The 14,776-nt window shown below is 35.4% G+C and overlaps 2 protein-coding genes across 7 annotated transcripts in view; both read right to left on the bottom strand.

The window, feature by feature from the left end:
* LOC102681515 overlaps positions 1 to 12,352 on the bottom strand; it is a 33,634-nt gene extending 21,282 nt beyond the window's left edge. For all 3 annotated transcript variants that reach the window (XR_004150956.1, XM_006619082.2, XM_031512150.1), the window contains exon 1: positions 12,040 to 12,352. The gene's annotated coding sequence lies outside the window, so the exon portion shown is untranslated. The remainder of the gene's footprint in view (positions 1 to 12,039) is intronic.
* A 1,059-nt stretch (positions 12,353 to 13,411) lies between these two features.
* LOC102680994 (beta-catenin-like protein 1) overlaps positions 13,412 to 14,776 on the bottom strand; it is a 3,396-nt gene continuing 2,031 nt past the window's right edge. For 3 of the 4 annotated variants that reach the window (XM_031512151.1, XM_006619078.2, XM_006619077.2), the window contains 5 exons: positions 14,529 to 14,711; positions 14,319 to 14,466; positions 14,088 to 14,254; positions 13,806 to 13,989; positions 13,412 to 13,744 (listed from right to left, as the gene is read on the bottom strand). In XM_031512151.1, coding sequence (XP_031368011.1) covers positions 13,656 to 13,744; positions 13,806 to 13,989; positions 14,088 to 14,254; positions 14,319 to 14,466; positions 14,529 to 14,711 — 771 coding nt within the window. In that variant the 3' untranslated portion in view covers positions 13,412 to 13,655. The remainder of the gene's footprint in view (positions 13,745 to 13,805; positions 13,990 to 14,087; positions 14,255 to 14,318; positions 14,467 to 14,528; positions 14,712 to 14,776) is intronic. The other variant, XM_006619079.2, reaches the window with a different exon arrangement.

The raw sequence follows: 14,776 nt of genomic DNA, 5'->3' as shown, positions 1-14,776 counted from the left end.
TTTTTTTTTTTTTTTTGAAAAGACTTCACTTTCATTGGGATGTCGATAATTGTTCGATGAAAACATTAAGAAGAAATTAATAGCGAATCGTGGCTTTTACTTCCTTTCGCTTCTAGAAATTGATTTGACGATTCTTGACTGTCAATCGCGTAATAAAATCGATGAAGGTATTAGCTGTTTGCGAGTGAGGAGGAAAGTTAGAATTTCAGTCAGATGGCTGAATAAATTCTATTTCCCTACTACGTTTCTTATCATAATTTATTATAAGAACATCCGACTGGACGGATATCCTCTTTCGCTTACTGTTAAACAATTCGCACGTGGTACGCGGTAAGCTTCTCGATTTCAGCGGCTTAATCAGTAGTACACGGCACGTGATGTCTTATTTTAGCCGTGTCTCGTACGTTTTTTTTTCTTTCTTTCTTTCTTTTTTTTTCTTTTTTCATTTACGATTCAATAATACCGAGGAATACATGCGAGATTTATCCGGAATTGTATGACGCAACGAGATTATATATATTATGTAATTCGCGAATCCGTGACCCAAGAATATTGCAACCGAGAATATTTTTATCAACAAAGGGGTCATCGACAGAAAGAAACGAGATAAGTGTACACGTGAACTTTGCTATTACTCGATTGCTCACGAAGAAAAATTTCTCGCCTCTTTTTCTTACATAGAATTATTGACAATTAAGAATGATGCAAAAATGCAAAAGAATAAAATTATAGAAAATCAACAATTTTCAGATGTAATTGTCCAAACTTAAACTTCTCCGTTCACATTTCTATTTTTACGTTTTCTTATATCTTATATAAGATATTATATATATCTTTAAACTATAAATTTCTAAAAATTATCTAATTGCAGATTCGTGGTATAATAAAGGGTATGATATGATAATAGTGACAACACATGTGAGAAACCGTATAATTCGTTGTTTTTCATCGACTCGATTCACGACCAGTTCACCTATATATTAGATCGTCTAATCATCCGTTAATTGCCGGTCGAACGAGGAAAAGAACGACGATTACCGGGGACCTACTTCGATTACGTTTTACTTGCTGCTCGATCGACGCAAGTGAAAGCAATAAGAATCGAAGGTCTCGATTTGCAACTTGGAGAGGCGTAGCTAGTTTCAGAACCAGATCGTGCGTTTTCCTTGCATTTTAGCTTATTTTCGAAATTTTAATTCGAAAAGGAAAAAAAAAATTGATTTTTCTATAAAATGTAGTAGAGTATCTCTTTACTGCTCTCCGTATCTTCAAGAAGAACAACTTATCTAATATCTTTCGCAAATAAATATTAAGTACGACGAATAAATACACTTCTACTTATCTAATTTCTAGAAAAAAGAATAAATTTCTGGAAAATTATCAGATAAATGAATTCTTTATGTAGTTGAATCAATCTTGCGATAAATAAGTTAAAGGAAAATGCATTTGAATCCTCAAACTGTGTAAAATATGAATAAAATATTGAAAATATCCGAATAAAATATTCGAAAGAAATTTCACATTCAGACGTTCCAGACGTGGGCCGGGATATTCGAAAAATGCCGAATTTATAATTTTTCTTACATCACGAGACACCACCTCTTCCGCCTCTTCACCTAATTGGGAGGCAACGAGGTCGCGCGAGATCATTAATTAATCCCACGTGGGTGTGATGCGTGATCTTTCGAACTTAAAATCTTGTTCTTTTTACATCGTTTATCATCCACCTTAATGGTGTTCTAACGATACGAAACATTAAAAAAAAAAAAAAAAGAAAAAGAAATCAAGAAGCTTAGATACGTGGGACGCGTCACTTAAGCTCGCGTATCTTACGCGGCTTTTTTCCCCGATAAGTCTCCGAGCTGAGAAATTTCATTACCGAAAACGTGATACTTTTTACAAATATAAACTATAAATATAAATACAAAATTTCTTTTGCAAATATCATCGTTAGAAATTACACTCGAAATGCCTATAGAAATTTCGTTCCAAAATCTAATAAATACGAAGAATAATTTAATTGAAAAAGATTAATCGCGTCAAACAAATAAAGTTTAGACGCGTTTCACCGGTAAATTAATTAGGATTTTCAAGAAATTTTCTTAAGAGAAAGAGCAAGATCAAGTCCACGAGGAATGGAAAAGCAAAGAGACGCGTTTAATCTCGCGCGTGTTCACGATCACAAGGTTCTAAGCCGCGGATGAAAAGGGCTTTTTAACTCCCTATTCAACCGATGCAACCATGGTACGCAAGCAAAAAAAAAAAAAGAAAAGAAAAAAGAAAGCTGGCAGCAAATTGAAGGGAGCACCGGCGCAAATAGATACGTGTTCATCATCGCCGTCTAACCTATGGAGCGATGCCATAGGATGTTTTATTAGTATTTCCAAGAATCTCTATTTGCAACTTCGGCCCGGACGCCTCGAGACACGAGGGACCGGGTTGCATTCACCGGAAAACCAGATTTCTCGCATCTTTTCTTGAGAGAATCGTACGATGAAAAGAGAGCGAATAAGCGATTCGAGGATTTGTGGAGGTATCGATGGATGATGAACGTTAAATTGATGGAATTTACTGAATTGATGGAATATCGCGTCGATTTGATTGAGATTGCTTGATTTGTACAGAGTAGAAAGTACAAAGATCGAGAGAATAATTATTTTAATTTATGCACTCTAAATTTTAGAGAATATCGAGAGCGAATGAAGGAGTGATTCCAAGAATACAGATGGATAGATACATCGTGAAGATTTTGGGTCCACGTTGCAAGAATGTTGCGTGCAATATAGTTCTTCGAGAATATTGCCAATATCACGCTAAAAATGAGCCAAATTTCAGCAAAATTTCGAATAAATGGTGAGTTAAAATATCGAAATCGGTCGATGAAGATGGTAAGGATCTCGAGAAGAAATTTCTTTTTCCGCGAAACGATTTACATAACGGAATTGGAGCGTCGAAATCGTGAAACGATACGTGAAATATAAACTGGTTGGGGAATTTTCCGTAGAATCTAATTGACGAAGTAGGACACGAATTATCGCGTTCACGCGAAACCCTCGACGAATACGAACGTTCAAATTACGGAAACGCGGCCCCCGTGTGCCCTCTTTGATAGATAGGCCTGATGCTTATGAATGAGATACATTATGCATGTATCAGGTGATACGACTTCGTGCATAATATCACCGCGGCCACCTCTCTGACTGACAATCAAACTGAAAAATACATCGTATCGACGCAAAGAAAAGTGAAAAAATTATTTTTTTTCACACTTATTTTCTTACTCGTTTTTTCGCTCGCCCCTTTATATCAACTTTAATCAGTTACTTTAATACTTTAATATTTAAGATCTCACGAAGCGTTGATTAAATTCCAAAGAAAAATGAAATTATTATTATTATTATTATTATTATTATCATTATACCAATTACTTTGATAATTTTTATCTGTAGAAGAAAATTCATTAAGCCGATTGCATTGAACGAGAAGATACGCAAGAAAGTTTTCGTTCGAGAATGAATCTCTGATCGCGTCGACGTGGAAATTGCCATTCCAACGAGTGTTTTGCTTAGCGAATACCAGTGGAAATCAGGGCGAAAAATGAGTGAGTCGATCGACAAGGGGAGCATTGAAGGAAGAACGGCGCGAAAGGAAGCAACGAGGGGGGAAAAGCTAATAACCGCGGAGGATCCAGACCTGTGATTAATGCCCCTCTAAACGACAAACCGTCTCGATTGCAGATGTAATCGCTGGCGAACCGGATGTAACGGGTCTCCATGGCTGGAGCTTCGCTATCGGATCGATTCGAAAATGCAGGCACGTGCAGTTTGTACGCGTTTTGCAAGCGTAACGTAACGACTCGTGGAACGCGTGGGTCGTAGGTGAACGCACGAGTTTGCGCAACGATTATCCACCGATTTTTCGCAAGAAACCGATCGACCAATATTCGCTCGACGAGTATCGTGAGAGACCGTGAACTCTCTTTCCTTTCTTCGCCCCAATGGGCGCCGTGTAATACGATTAACTGGTTACCCGCTGAATTATCGATTCCAATCGAGTTCTCTCGGTTGTAATGTACTGCTTTTACATGTCTGAAAGTATATTTAGCCTTTTACAATTCTATACGACTATAAAACTTTACGATCCAATACCTCCTCCGTTTCCTTTCTTTAATTTTCGCTCGTATCACGATTGTAAATGATCCGTGATTCATTGCAATCGAATTGAAAAAAATTTGGTAAAGAGTAATATTTATCGAATAAAATTGAGATAAACATAAATCATGTGTGGATCTATTGATGAAAAAGAGTACGAAAACAATGTACGACGATCGCAACGCGGACAATTGCCGGATTTTAGACACGCGGATAATCCGAGGAGAAAACGAATCGACAATTTGACAAATTCGAAATAGACAATTTCTGGGCATCGTCGATGGAACGATCGAGCAGCGTACAGGAGATCGTACGTCGACACTCGGTGACCTTAATAACCTCGTTGCCTGTTCCCGACGATCAATTAATTACCGCCTAATTGGCGTTGAAGCGACGGTATCGTCGCGATAAACCTGTAACGCTGTAAGCGACCGGCGACGTTGCCCCCTTCATCGTTAACGAAAACCGTCGAGCCAAGATTTTTATCCGCTCTCAGAGAAAATAGCATCGAGGAATTAAACGGCGGTAAAATAAGTAAAGGAAGTATTCGGAATTTCAATTTTCAATTCGGAGGATGGAGAATTCCCTTCGACGAGATTTTCCATTTTTTTCATACTTTCAAAAAAAAAAGATCGATCGAAAGACACTGGACGAGCGCGAATTATCGACAATTCGTTGGAAAAAGGAATGTCTGAAATCTTGCAAGGATCAAAGGATCCACGAAATTTCCCCTCGAGTTAACGCGCCGGGTCCGCTTCTGCCCCCGAAAAATGAGGCCGGCTCTCCCTTTCGTGTTCCCGCGGGCAACGCGCGCGGCCACGCGGTCTCATTGCCAAATATGGCTGGCCGCGGTATTCTTAGCACTGCTCGAGCGCGAACGACGCTCGCCGGAGCCGGCCGAGCGGACCGCTTCGTTCCTCTCCGTGAACACGGAGACGAGGCGACCGCATCGGGTGAGAACAGATGCGATACAGCTCGGCGAAACCGCGTAAACGTCGGACAGAGACGTTCGCGGGAAGATAGAGGGAAGAAACGAAGGCGAGTGGAACGATAAGAGGCATCGTGGCCTGGAGAAATAACGCGAGAAACGCGGGGGAATATCGTTTATATCGGATTAGAGATCACGATTATGGGCTACGGATTTATGGAATTATTGTGGTGTTCGATGCGTCTCGATACGAACGAGAGATTTTGTCCGAGCGAGATTGAGACTCGGGATGGAAAAAATTGTACTTAGGAAGGGAATAAGAAGAAGATATGGAGTATTCTTCTTTAGAATACGAAAATCAATAACACGTGAAGTACTTGGTCGATGAATTGATCTTGAGAAGAAAAGTGCTTAGATTAGGGGAATCGTTTCTCCTCGATATTCGAACAAACGTGAATCGCTCAATTTCATCGGGATTTTCCAGAGAAAGATATATATGTATATATATATATATCTTTATATATATATACATATAAAAGAGAAAGGAGCTGGGTGAACCGATGGAAAAGGGCCAATATTTTCTTTCCCAGCTGCCTTCCTTCCCGAATGAATCAATATTTTAATCGACCGCTTCGGGAAGCCACTTCACGTCCGTGTTTTCTTCCGACTTTTCTTGTCGGCAAAGGAAAAGTCGAATAACTCTTCAAATATAAAACGGACTGCCAATTATATATCTTGTTTTTTGGCCAATTAATTTTTTTTCAAGATGTAAAAAGAAGAAAACTCGAACTCGTGAAACTATATGCATCTCGACTCGACAAACATCTAATTCAAACACGTGAGGCAATATTTAATAACGGTTGGTCGGACATAGACGAGTCGCTGAAGAGACGCCAGGAATCGATGTTATTTTTAGATCGGTTCGCGACATTGCAGTGTCCACTAACTGCGAGTGGATGCACCGAATTGCCGTTTCGCACGCGTCCAAGAAAATCGTTGATCGATCTCTCTGGGTCACTGGGATGCCTGTCCCAGCAACGTTTAGATTTCGTTCATTCGGCGAGCGGCTAGCTAAAGTTCAAAGGATACCTTTCGTCGTCCACAGGGTTGGCGCGCCCACCTTTCGATTTCTGGGTCAGGTCAGAAGGGTGTGGTGAATGCTTCGAGTGCTGATCGCTCGATGATTTATCGAAACGAGGCTGCAATTTCATTAGACATCGTAGACCTTCGTCGGTGATCACCGGTTACGCGAGTTTCCGTGGAAAGGCGCGGCATTTTCCCTCCAAGACTACGATTGGCCTTCGCCTGTGATCAGTCCAACCGTTTTCGTCCATCGATTCTCGAGAAAATTGCAGATAATCACGTTTAGTAAGAGGTTACGCTTCGTGAAAATCTTTAAACGCTCCAACACTTGTCGAGCATCGAGTTACAGGTTGACTAATTGCTGTCGTTCATTATAGCATTATATCTAATCCGCCTTTGTCTTTTCTCCGAGTTTCCACACACCTTCCTATAATAGCACGGCCAAGTGTTCGCTAACCCGTTATGCACGTCCTTATCGCTCCTCCATATGTCATAAGTCACGTTCCCATGAATGAATTTCTATCGCAGTCCGATATGTGACCAGCGTCGCGAAACGATCGTCCCATCGAATACAAAGCGTAGGAAAGTACATGACACGATCAAACTCGGTTTATCTGGGTCAAACATCTCTCAAAATCCACCTGTACGTTTCATCTTTCTAAAATCTACCTCTGATTCTTCGAGCGTTCCGTGAAAAGCATTTCGACGAAGATTAAAGAATAGCCGGCCGAAAAGCGACGAAGCGAAAGAATAAAAAGGACGAGAAAGAAGGGAGCCGATGACCGTAAGGAACGAACACGGAAATAAGCGTAGGTCGAGAGAATAGGTGTAAGGTGTGCGAGGTAGCAGGTTGTCAAGGCAAGGGAAAAGGAGAAGGAAAAGGGAAGAAGATAAGGAGAGGAAGAGAGAAAACAGGGCCACATAAGCGGCAGTGAGAGTGAATGGATCGATGCGGCCGTCTCGACGCAGCGGGCGCCATCGCCAAAACATCGTCGAGCCAAAATATCAACGTTCATCGATCTTTTGGATTAGAGCTGGTTCCGTAATTTGCCAAATTGTCGTGTCACTGAGCGCTCAATGTGCTTCTTTTAAAAACGTTAATTCGATCGGGTTCTTTGATAATCTGAAACATTCGCGTTGAACACGAGAGAAACTTCTTTTAAGCTTTGATCCGTTTAACATCTGGAAGATGCAAGACGAAGATGTAGGAGGAACGAAACAAGTTCACACGAGATAAATAATAGAAGATATATATCGAATGTATTTATCGAATGTATCATTGATAGAAAAATACACGTTGGATGTCGATCGTGCGTCGGAGTGAAGACCTTAGAAGACGGTGCCCTGTCAGTTACCGCGATTATGAGCTATGCTTACTGCCAATTTATCTTGTGTCGCGATCACAATGCTATGCTTGCATACTCGAGGTTGTTGACCCAGCTAAGATGCCATATTTCCATGTGGTTTCTCTCAGCGTTTACTTATGTATTCGGCAACGTATGATAAAAAGCTATTATGTTCAACTTGACATTACAGATACGTACGATAGTATTGTTCGTCCTTAATACTCATTGATTATTCGATGCCGACTTATATAGCATTATTTACGATTACGGTGGTAATTTGATTTAACTCGTACGTCATCTAATAAGGATCTACGAGAATAAATTTGTAAACACTATCGATCATCCATAAAAGTAGATTGTCTCGACGACGGAAGCTAAACGGGAGAGTCTTTGTCTTTACGATATAATACCATTTTGTTGTGTCATAATACTGTATATAGTCACAAAGTGTCATGAGAAATGGCGACACGCTCCCAACAGATAATGGAATAGTTTAAATATTGCCTCTCTGTTTTTCCGTAATTAATCAAATAATTAAGAAAAACAACTAACGAGCTTGTAAGAGGATTGAAGAAAGAAAAAACTTAGGAATAATTTGTGATGACTAGAGGCAGATTCTTGTTAGTAAGCTTGATTAAATCGGTCTGTGCAACAACGACGCGCACAGAGCCGTACACGCATGCAAAATAGCGCGAATCGTTGAGTCCCTTTGATCTAGAAAGTTCATGGGAACTCGAGTAGAAACATTCGCTTTCGCGATTTCTACGCTACAAATTTCCTCTCCACCCTCTCTTATTTACTCACGCGAAATTGAAAAATTACAAGCTGCTGCATAATAGTGTAGCAACCAGTACGTGTATACGAAGATCTCTTTTGTAAAAATTAAAATTTTAAATCACAATTATGTTACTTTTGCGTTGTGCTTTCGTCCCGTAGAGGATTGAATCGACGAAGACATACCTGATCGAAATGACAAAATAAAGTTCTGAGATAAATGGCTCGAGGCGCAAAGATAACATTATCCAACTAATTCTCATCGAGCCGATGACATAATCGACCAGTGTGTGCATGCAAATTGTGGTTATTCCTCGATGCGCGCACACGACACTGCCCACGGAAACTCGCGATTAATGCAACGCGACTATTGCAAAACCGAAGAAAAGGGGTTTTTACGTCGAAGATGCGTAATTCAATGGATAACAAATATGCGTGACGCAATCGTCTGAAATCACCATAATCTCGTACTTGTCTTCTTTCGATTGCAAAAACCCATGTATACGATTGCTTTTCTCTTATAAGATCGTGCAAAGAGTGCAGAAAATAAACAGGCAGTGGGGAAAACAAAAGGGGTAGATTGAAAAGCCGCCTCGACAGGGGATACATAAGAAGTTGAGAACGACGATCCAACAATGGTAACGAGGACACTGGCTTCTATTCAAAAGAGTCGTTTTTCCCTAGATCAGCTGATCGACGAGAAATTGAAAAGAAATGAGGTTCCTATGATGAATGTTTGGAAGTTATCTTTGAGAAGACCATGTTATATAAAAATAGTAGAGGCTTTGTGAAAGGCTGACAAATCTTCTTGACAGATGAAATGTTTATGGCAAATTTCTCCTATGCAAATTTCTTTGTGAAAGGAGAGCGCACGAACAAGATTTCGTGATGAGAGAACATCCTGATATCTTTCGACACTAACACTCGATTCGGCGCAGATCTGACCTAAAAATTAGCGTAAATTTCATGAAAGCAACTTACACGTTTCAGTACAGTCGAGCTCGCTCACTCGTTCTTAAGTAGCTCGCTCAGCGTTTTCGCGACTTGAGTGGCCACACGAGCCTTTCAGACACGAACTTTCAGAGAGCAGACATGGAGTAAGGTTGAGTTGAAAAAGAAAAAAAATCTGTGCGAAGAGAATCGGTGGGAAAAAGTCGCTCGTAAGAGGGATTCCTTAACCACCCTTGATTTCCATCCACTTCTGACTAATTGACTCGACTCCAGACCGTTTTCAGCCTTGAATTACTTTGAGCATAGATGGAATGAGCTTTCCAAATTTTTTAGAAACTCTTCTCATCTTTTCCTTTTTTTCATATGTGAAATGACAAGATCAAACTTAAGAACAAAGTTAAAAGTTAAATTGTTTTCTTGCTTAATGTATTAAAGAGAAAAAACAGGAAAAAGATTAACGAATTGAAAAAATGTTCCAATTGTTAAAATTCTAAGGAAGTAAAGATTTATGTAGTGATTTTATCGAAATTGAACAGAAAGCTTTGACTATAGATACACAGGATAGCCGAAGCGTTGTGCATGAACGCTTCAGCAACGAAGAATTCGCGAATCTGGGACAGTTTGATCGATAATGGCGTAAACCTGGCCGCGGCAATTCCAGGAATGGCACCCTAATTGGATCTTTCTTAAATAAGTATTTCAATTTACCCACAATCTACCGTCTTTTCAAGGTACGCTGTTCTTTTGAAAAAAACATGTAAAAATATTATTTGACTTCTTCGAAAAGACGAAATTTATAAACTTATTGATCGATTGATAAAATATTAATTGAAAATAATAATCGTTAAAATCTATTTATAACTATCAATATTTTAAATAAAGATTTATTAACCGTGAAAAAGAAAAATATCAATTGAAAATGAATTCAGTGATTTTCTGGAAACGAAAAAAATTTGATGAAAAAAAATACAAATATTCAAAAGAATTTCTGAATATTAAGACCGTGTAAAGAAATAGATAACGAATTTTACTTTGAAAAATAATACCATATAGGGTTTGTTTGTCCGGACTCTATTTGGATTTCGCAAGCTACTCGTTCAAGGTTACACGTTGTCTGCAGCATTCATAGTGATGCACCAACGTGCATTTTGCACCGAGGACAATCGATAAACCACGACAAAGGAATTAAATGTTTGTTGTATATATCGGAATCACAAAATTTTCACTTGTCAATATATTCATCCTTTTTATCTATTTTTTTCCATTTATTGTTCAATATATTTATTTGCAATTACTTTCTGCTTCATTTATGATTTAATCATTTCATTTCTGTCGAAAAAATTTCAAATTTAATTTATTGATAAATCTGAAAATTTTAAGTTTAAAAATATGAATATAAGATTTTATGTACAACTTTACATCTGATTTTCACTATAAAAATAGCTTTTAAATTTCTTCTTTTTTATCCCTCTTCTGATAACACACAATTACGAAAATAATCAAACTATAAGAAATAAACAGAAATAATTATAACATTCTTTGGAAAAAAAATATTCAGATTTTGTAATAATTAATTCCAGTTTAATTTAGAAAATGAAATTCATGCATTCTTCTAAATTTACTTCAAATTTTTTAATTTTTTATTCAAATTGCCTTATTTTTTAATGTTTCAAATAAAAAATACAATGATTTGAAAAGAAAAAAAATTTTAACACTAATTATATTAAAGAAAATAACCTTGAATGACATGTATTTATTAAAAGTAATTCCAATAATCACGTGACGAACGTTGCTTCGCAGCACGTGCACATAACAACAAATCGAAAGGAGCAATGTTACGTCATCGATGCACAGCAGGTACGCAATCGCGAAATTGGCTTTAATAGTAAAGACGTTATTCAACTGGAGTTACGAGACAACAAGAAACCTTATGAACGAGAATTGTCCAATGTTCATTATATATAAGGAATATTTAAAGAATCCAAATATATGTATAATGTGTATATGTATAATTATTAAAATCACGTAAATAAACATTATAAACAAATTTAAAATGATATAATTTTATAACAAAGTTTAATAAATTACCGGAATGCTATTGTCAATATTTATACCAGAATTTCTATTGTCAAATATTTAATTAATTAAATTATAACTAAAATTATAATTAATTAATTAAATTATAAAAATTATTGTATAAATTTTAATCATTTAATATCTTTTTCTTCTTTTTATGACGAATAAAACTTCATTTTCAAACTACGACAATAAAAAATGGTTATTTTAGGAATGCGAATGCGAAAGAAACGAATTAACAGAAAATATAATAATATTTTATATTATACATATAATTTTTTCATATTATATGATTAAATGGATCTTCTTGATTATTTTGTAAAATTTTATAATAAATATTAAAATTTAATTTATAATGTACAAAATTATGATTAATAATAAGAAGATTATTTTATAGATGTCGATAATCATAAATACTAATTTTTTGAAATTTTTTCTTTTAAATATACATGCTATATATATATGATATATGTACAAAAAAAGGAAAATATAAAGATTAAATCTTTAATATATGCTACAACGAATTATGTGTCAGAATATTTTCTAAACATCAAATGTCAAATATTGAAAAGTTATTGATAACTCAGTTTTAATTTTTTGAATCAAAATAATGCTTTTATAAATATGTTTTCACACGTGCGTACGCACACTCCAAATCAGAACACGATATCAATCAATAACATGCATGAATTAATCAAAAAATAAGGGATGAAATTGACAGATGACATACCGTGGTTGTTTCCTCGAAGAAATCGACACTTTCTTGCAGTAGTTTTCTTCAAATTCAGTCTATTATAATTGCAGCACAAAAGGGTGCACAAAATTATCACTCGCGTCATGCATGAGTATCGTTCTTTTTTAACATATTTGTCACGAATGTTTTTGATTTTACACGTCAAAATGTAAAACGTGAAATCAAAAAAACAGCAAAAACACCACGAACCGGCTAATAAAACCAACAACCGCACCTCCGAAGCTTGCAACAGCAAACTGGCTTGTCTCGTGCAGCAAACTTTCATGTAAGGGCGCAGCACGCGCTTCTATTGGTAGGCAGCTGCGTGGCTAAGCCAATCGCGATCGATCGTTCACCGAACATTGACCCCCCCCTCCCTAAATATATCATAACACATTTCTGTTTGGTACCACATTCAGAACAGAAAGCTAATATACAATGTGTGAAGAACAAAAATTTCGAACGCATAATTGAAGCTAATTGTAAAACTCAGTTAATTAAACTTTTCTTCTTAATTTTACTAAGTATACAACTATAGTTGAACTAAGAAGACAGTTCCATGATTAAGCATATTAATTGAGAGCGCATGCGTCCACGTGGATCACCATGGTTACGATAAGTCTGAGAGAAAACGCGCGTATTTTTTTTAATAATATCAATTATAAATTTAACAAAATAAATATTAGATTTAGTGATAAATATACATTTCTTAAATTATTTTATGTACGTTAAAATATAATTTACATATTTAATATATTTATATACTTTTCATTTCAGTTCGTATTATGTACATCGAGTTATTAATCGGTTATTTTAAATATCATAAAAAATTAAATAAAACGTAGAATTTTCACTTACTTGGCAGACGATGAACTCGAAATAAGAAAAATATTTCTGACAATGAAATATGTCGCCATGATCGTTAAATCGGTGAAAGTACTTCACATAGCCGCTATTCACGACAAATTTTTCATAAAATCCAAATTTTTTCCTACGATAGCAACTCTTCCATAAACAGTCTGATAATAAAATTTCTCCGTAATAATTTTGAAAGTTATAAACGGTATCTTCCGATTCGTATGGACGGACAATGTCGGTTAAACTTGGGACTATCTTGCTCAAAACTGACATGATACGAACAATGACAACTTGTGATCACTGCTTTATTTTCACCCATTTTATTAACGTACATCTATGATATCGTTACGAAATATTTCATCAATGGGTGAAAAAATTATGTGTTGAAGAATTAAAATAAATTATAAATTTTGAGTACAAATTTCACGCTATCGTACACTATAGTATTATTAATCATATAGTTTGATATGAAGTAATTAAAACAATAAAATTATCGATTAATTACGTATAATTTAAAGTAACGCGTACTTCACAATTTATTTGCACATAAAATAAAAATTTGTTAAAATATATGACACTCGTTTAATTTTTTACAAACGTTTTTTTTTTAATCCTTGTATATAAAAGTGAATGTTTTGATTCATTTATTTTACATATGTTATTAAATGTTTATATAATAAGATTGCTATTATGAGACAAAATTTTAAAATTGCAGAAAACTTTAAATTTTTAAGTTCTTCATTAAAAAGTATACATCAAAATTTATCAATTAATTGCAATATGTGTTGTTGCTCTGCTTCTCTCCATTCTGAATCTCCAGCATCACCAAGATTTCCTGCATATTCTAATAAAAATAGAAAAATTAAATATATATAATAGTTATAAATTATGATGAAAGAATGTACCTCGCATAATGTGTCTTATTGTTTTGAGGGATGCCCTTCTTTGAGCTAAAATTCGTGTAACTCGTTGTTTTACTGCTGGTGGACAACCAGTACATGCTTCTAACAAAACATAGTCTACCAATTGTAAAATAAATAATCCACTATCCAATCTTCTTAAGTATGATTCTTCTTCATCTTCATCTTCCTATAAATGCAATATAATTAAATATATTATAATTAATATATTTATATATACTTATTTTAAAGTAAAACATATAAAAATTTATATTTTCTTTTTCTAACTTTAGTATTTTTTTCCACTTCCTCCACTTTTTCAAGATATTTAAAATGAAGCTCCATCAATCGATCTACTTTTTCGTAATCATTTTCCGTGAATTTACTCAATAACCTTTGACGTTGTTGTCCTTTACAATTCCTTAGCATACTTGCTATAATTGATATTACATGTTCTACAATGGCAATAAATATATATAATTTGTAAAATAACATAAAAATTATTTTTTTTTTTATTACCTTCGTGTTCTTCTGCAGTAAGCATTCTCTTTCTATTTTTTGTCGGCGTTTTCATGAATAAAGGAAATATTGTTCTTAATCCAAGAATATCAACAAATTTACTGCAATTATCTTTTCCATCTGGTCCATTCATTGCATGATCTAATACCTGGAACATATTTAAATTATTTAATAAAATGTACTAAATAAAAATTCTAATTTAATAATTACTTTAAGAGAACCATTCCTAGACATTTTTTTTTCTCGTAACATTAAATTCATAAGTTGCAATCCTTCTCCTCTTAAAAATCTATCTCTGTTTACAGTTGCCATGAGACTTGAACATAATACATTAAATAAATTTTCCATCATTTCTTGCTCTTCTGCTGTTTGAGGATCATGTCTTTTATAATACTAACAAAACAAAATTTNATTTAAAAAACAGATATGAAAAAGTAAAGTAAAAAAATATGTACCAT

Source organism: Apis dorsata, unplaced genomic scaffold (assembly GCF_000469605.1).
Source record: "Apis dorsata unplaced genomic scaffold, Apis dorsata 1.3 scaffold_390, whole genome shotgun sequence".
Lineage (NCBI taxonomy): Eukaryota > Metazoa > Arthropoda > Insecta > Hymenoptera > Apidae > Apis > Apis dorsata.
Note: the sequence above shows the minus strand (reverse complement) of the source record. Positions and strands in the feature narration are given on the sequence as shown.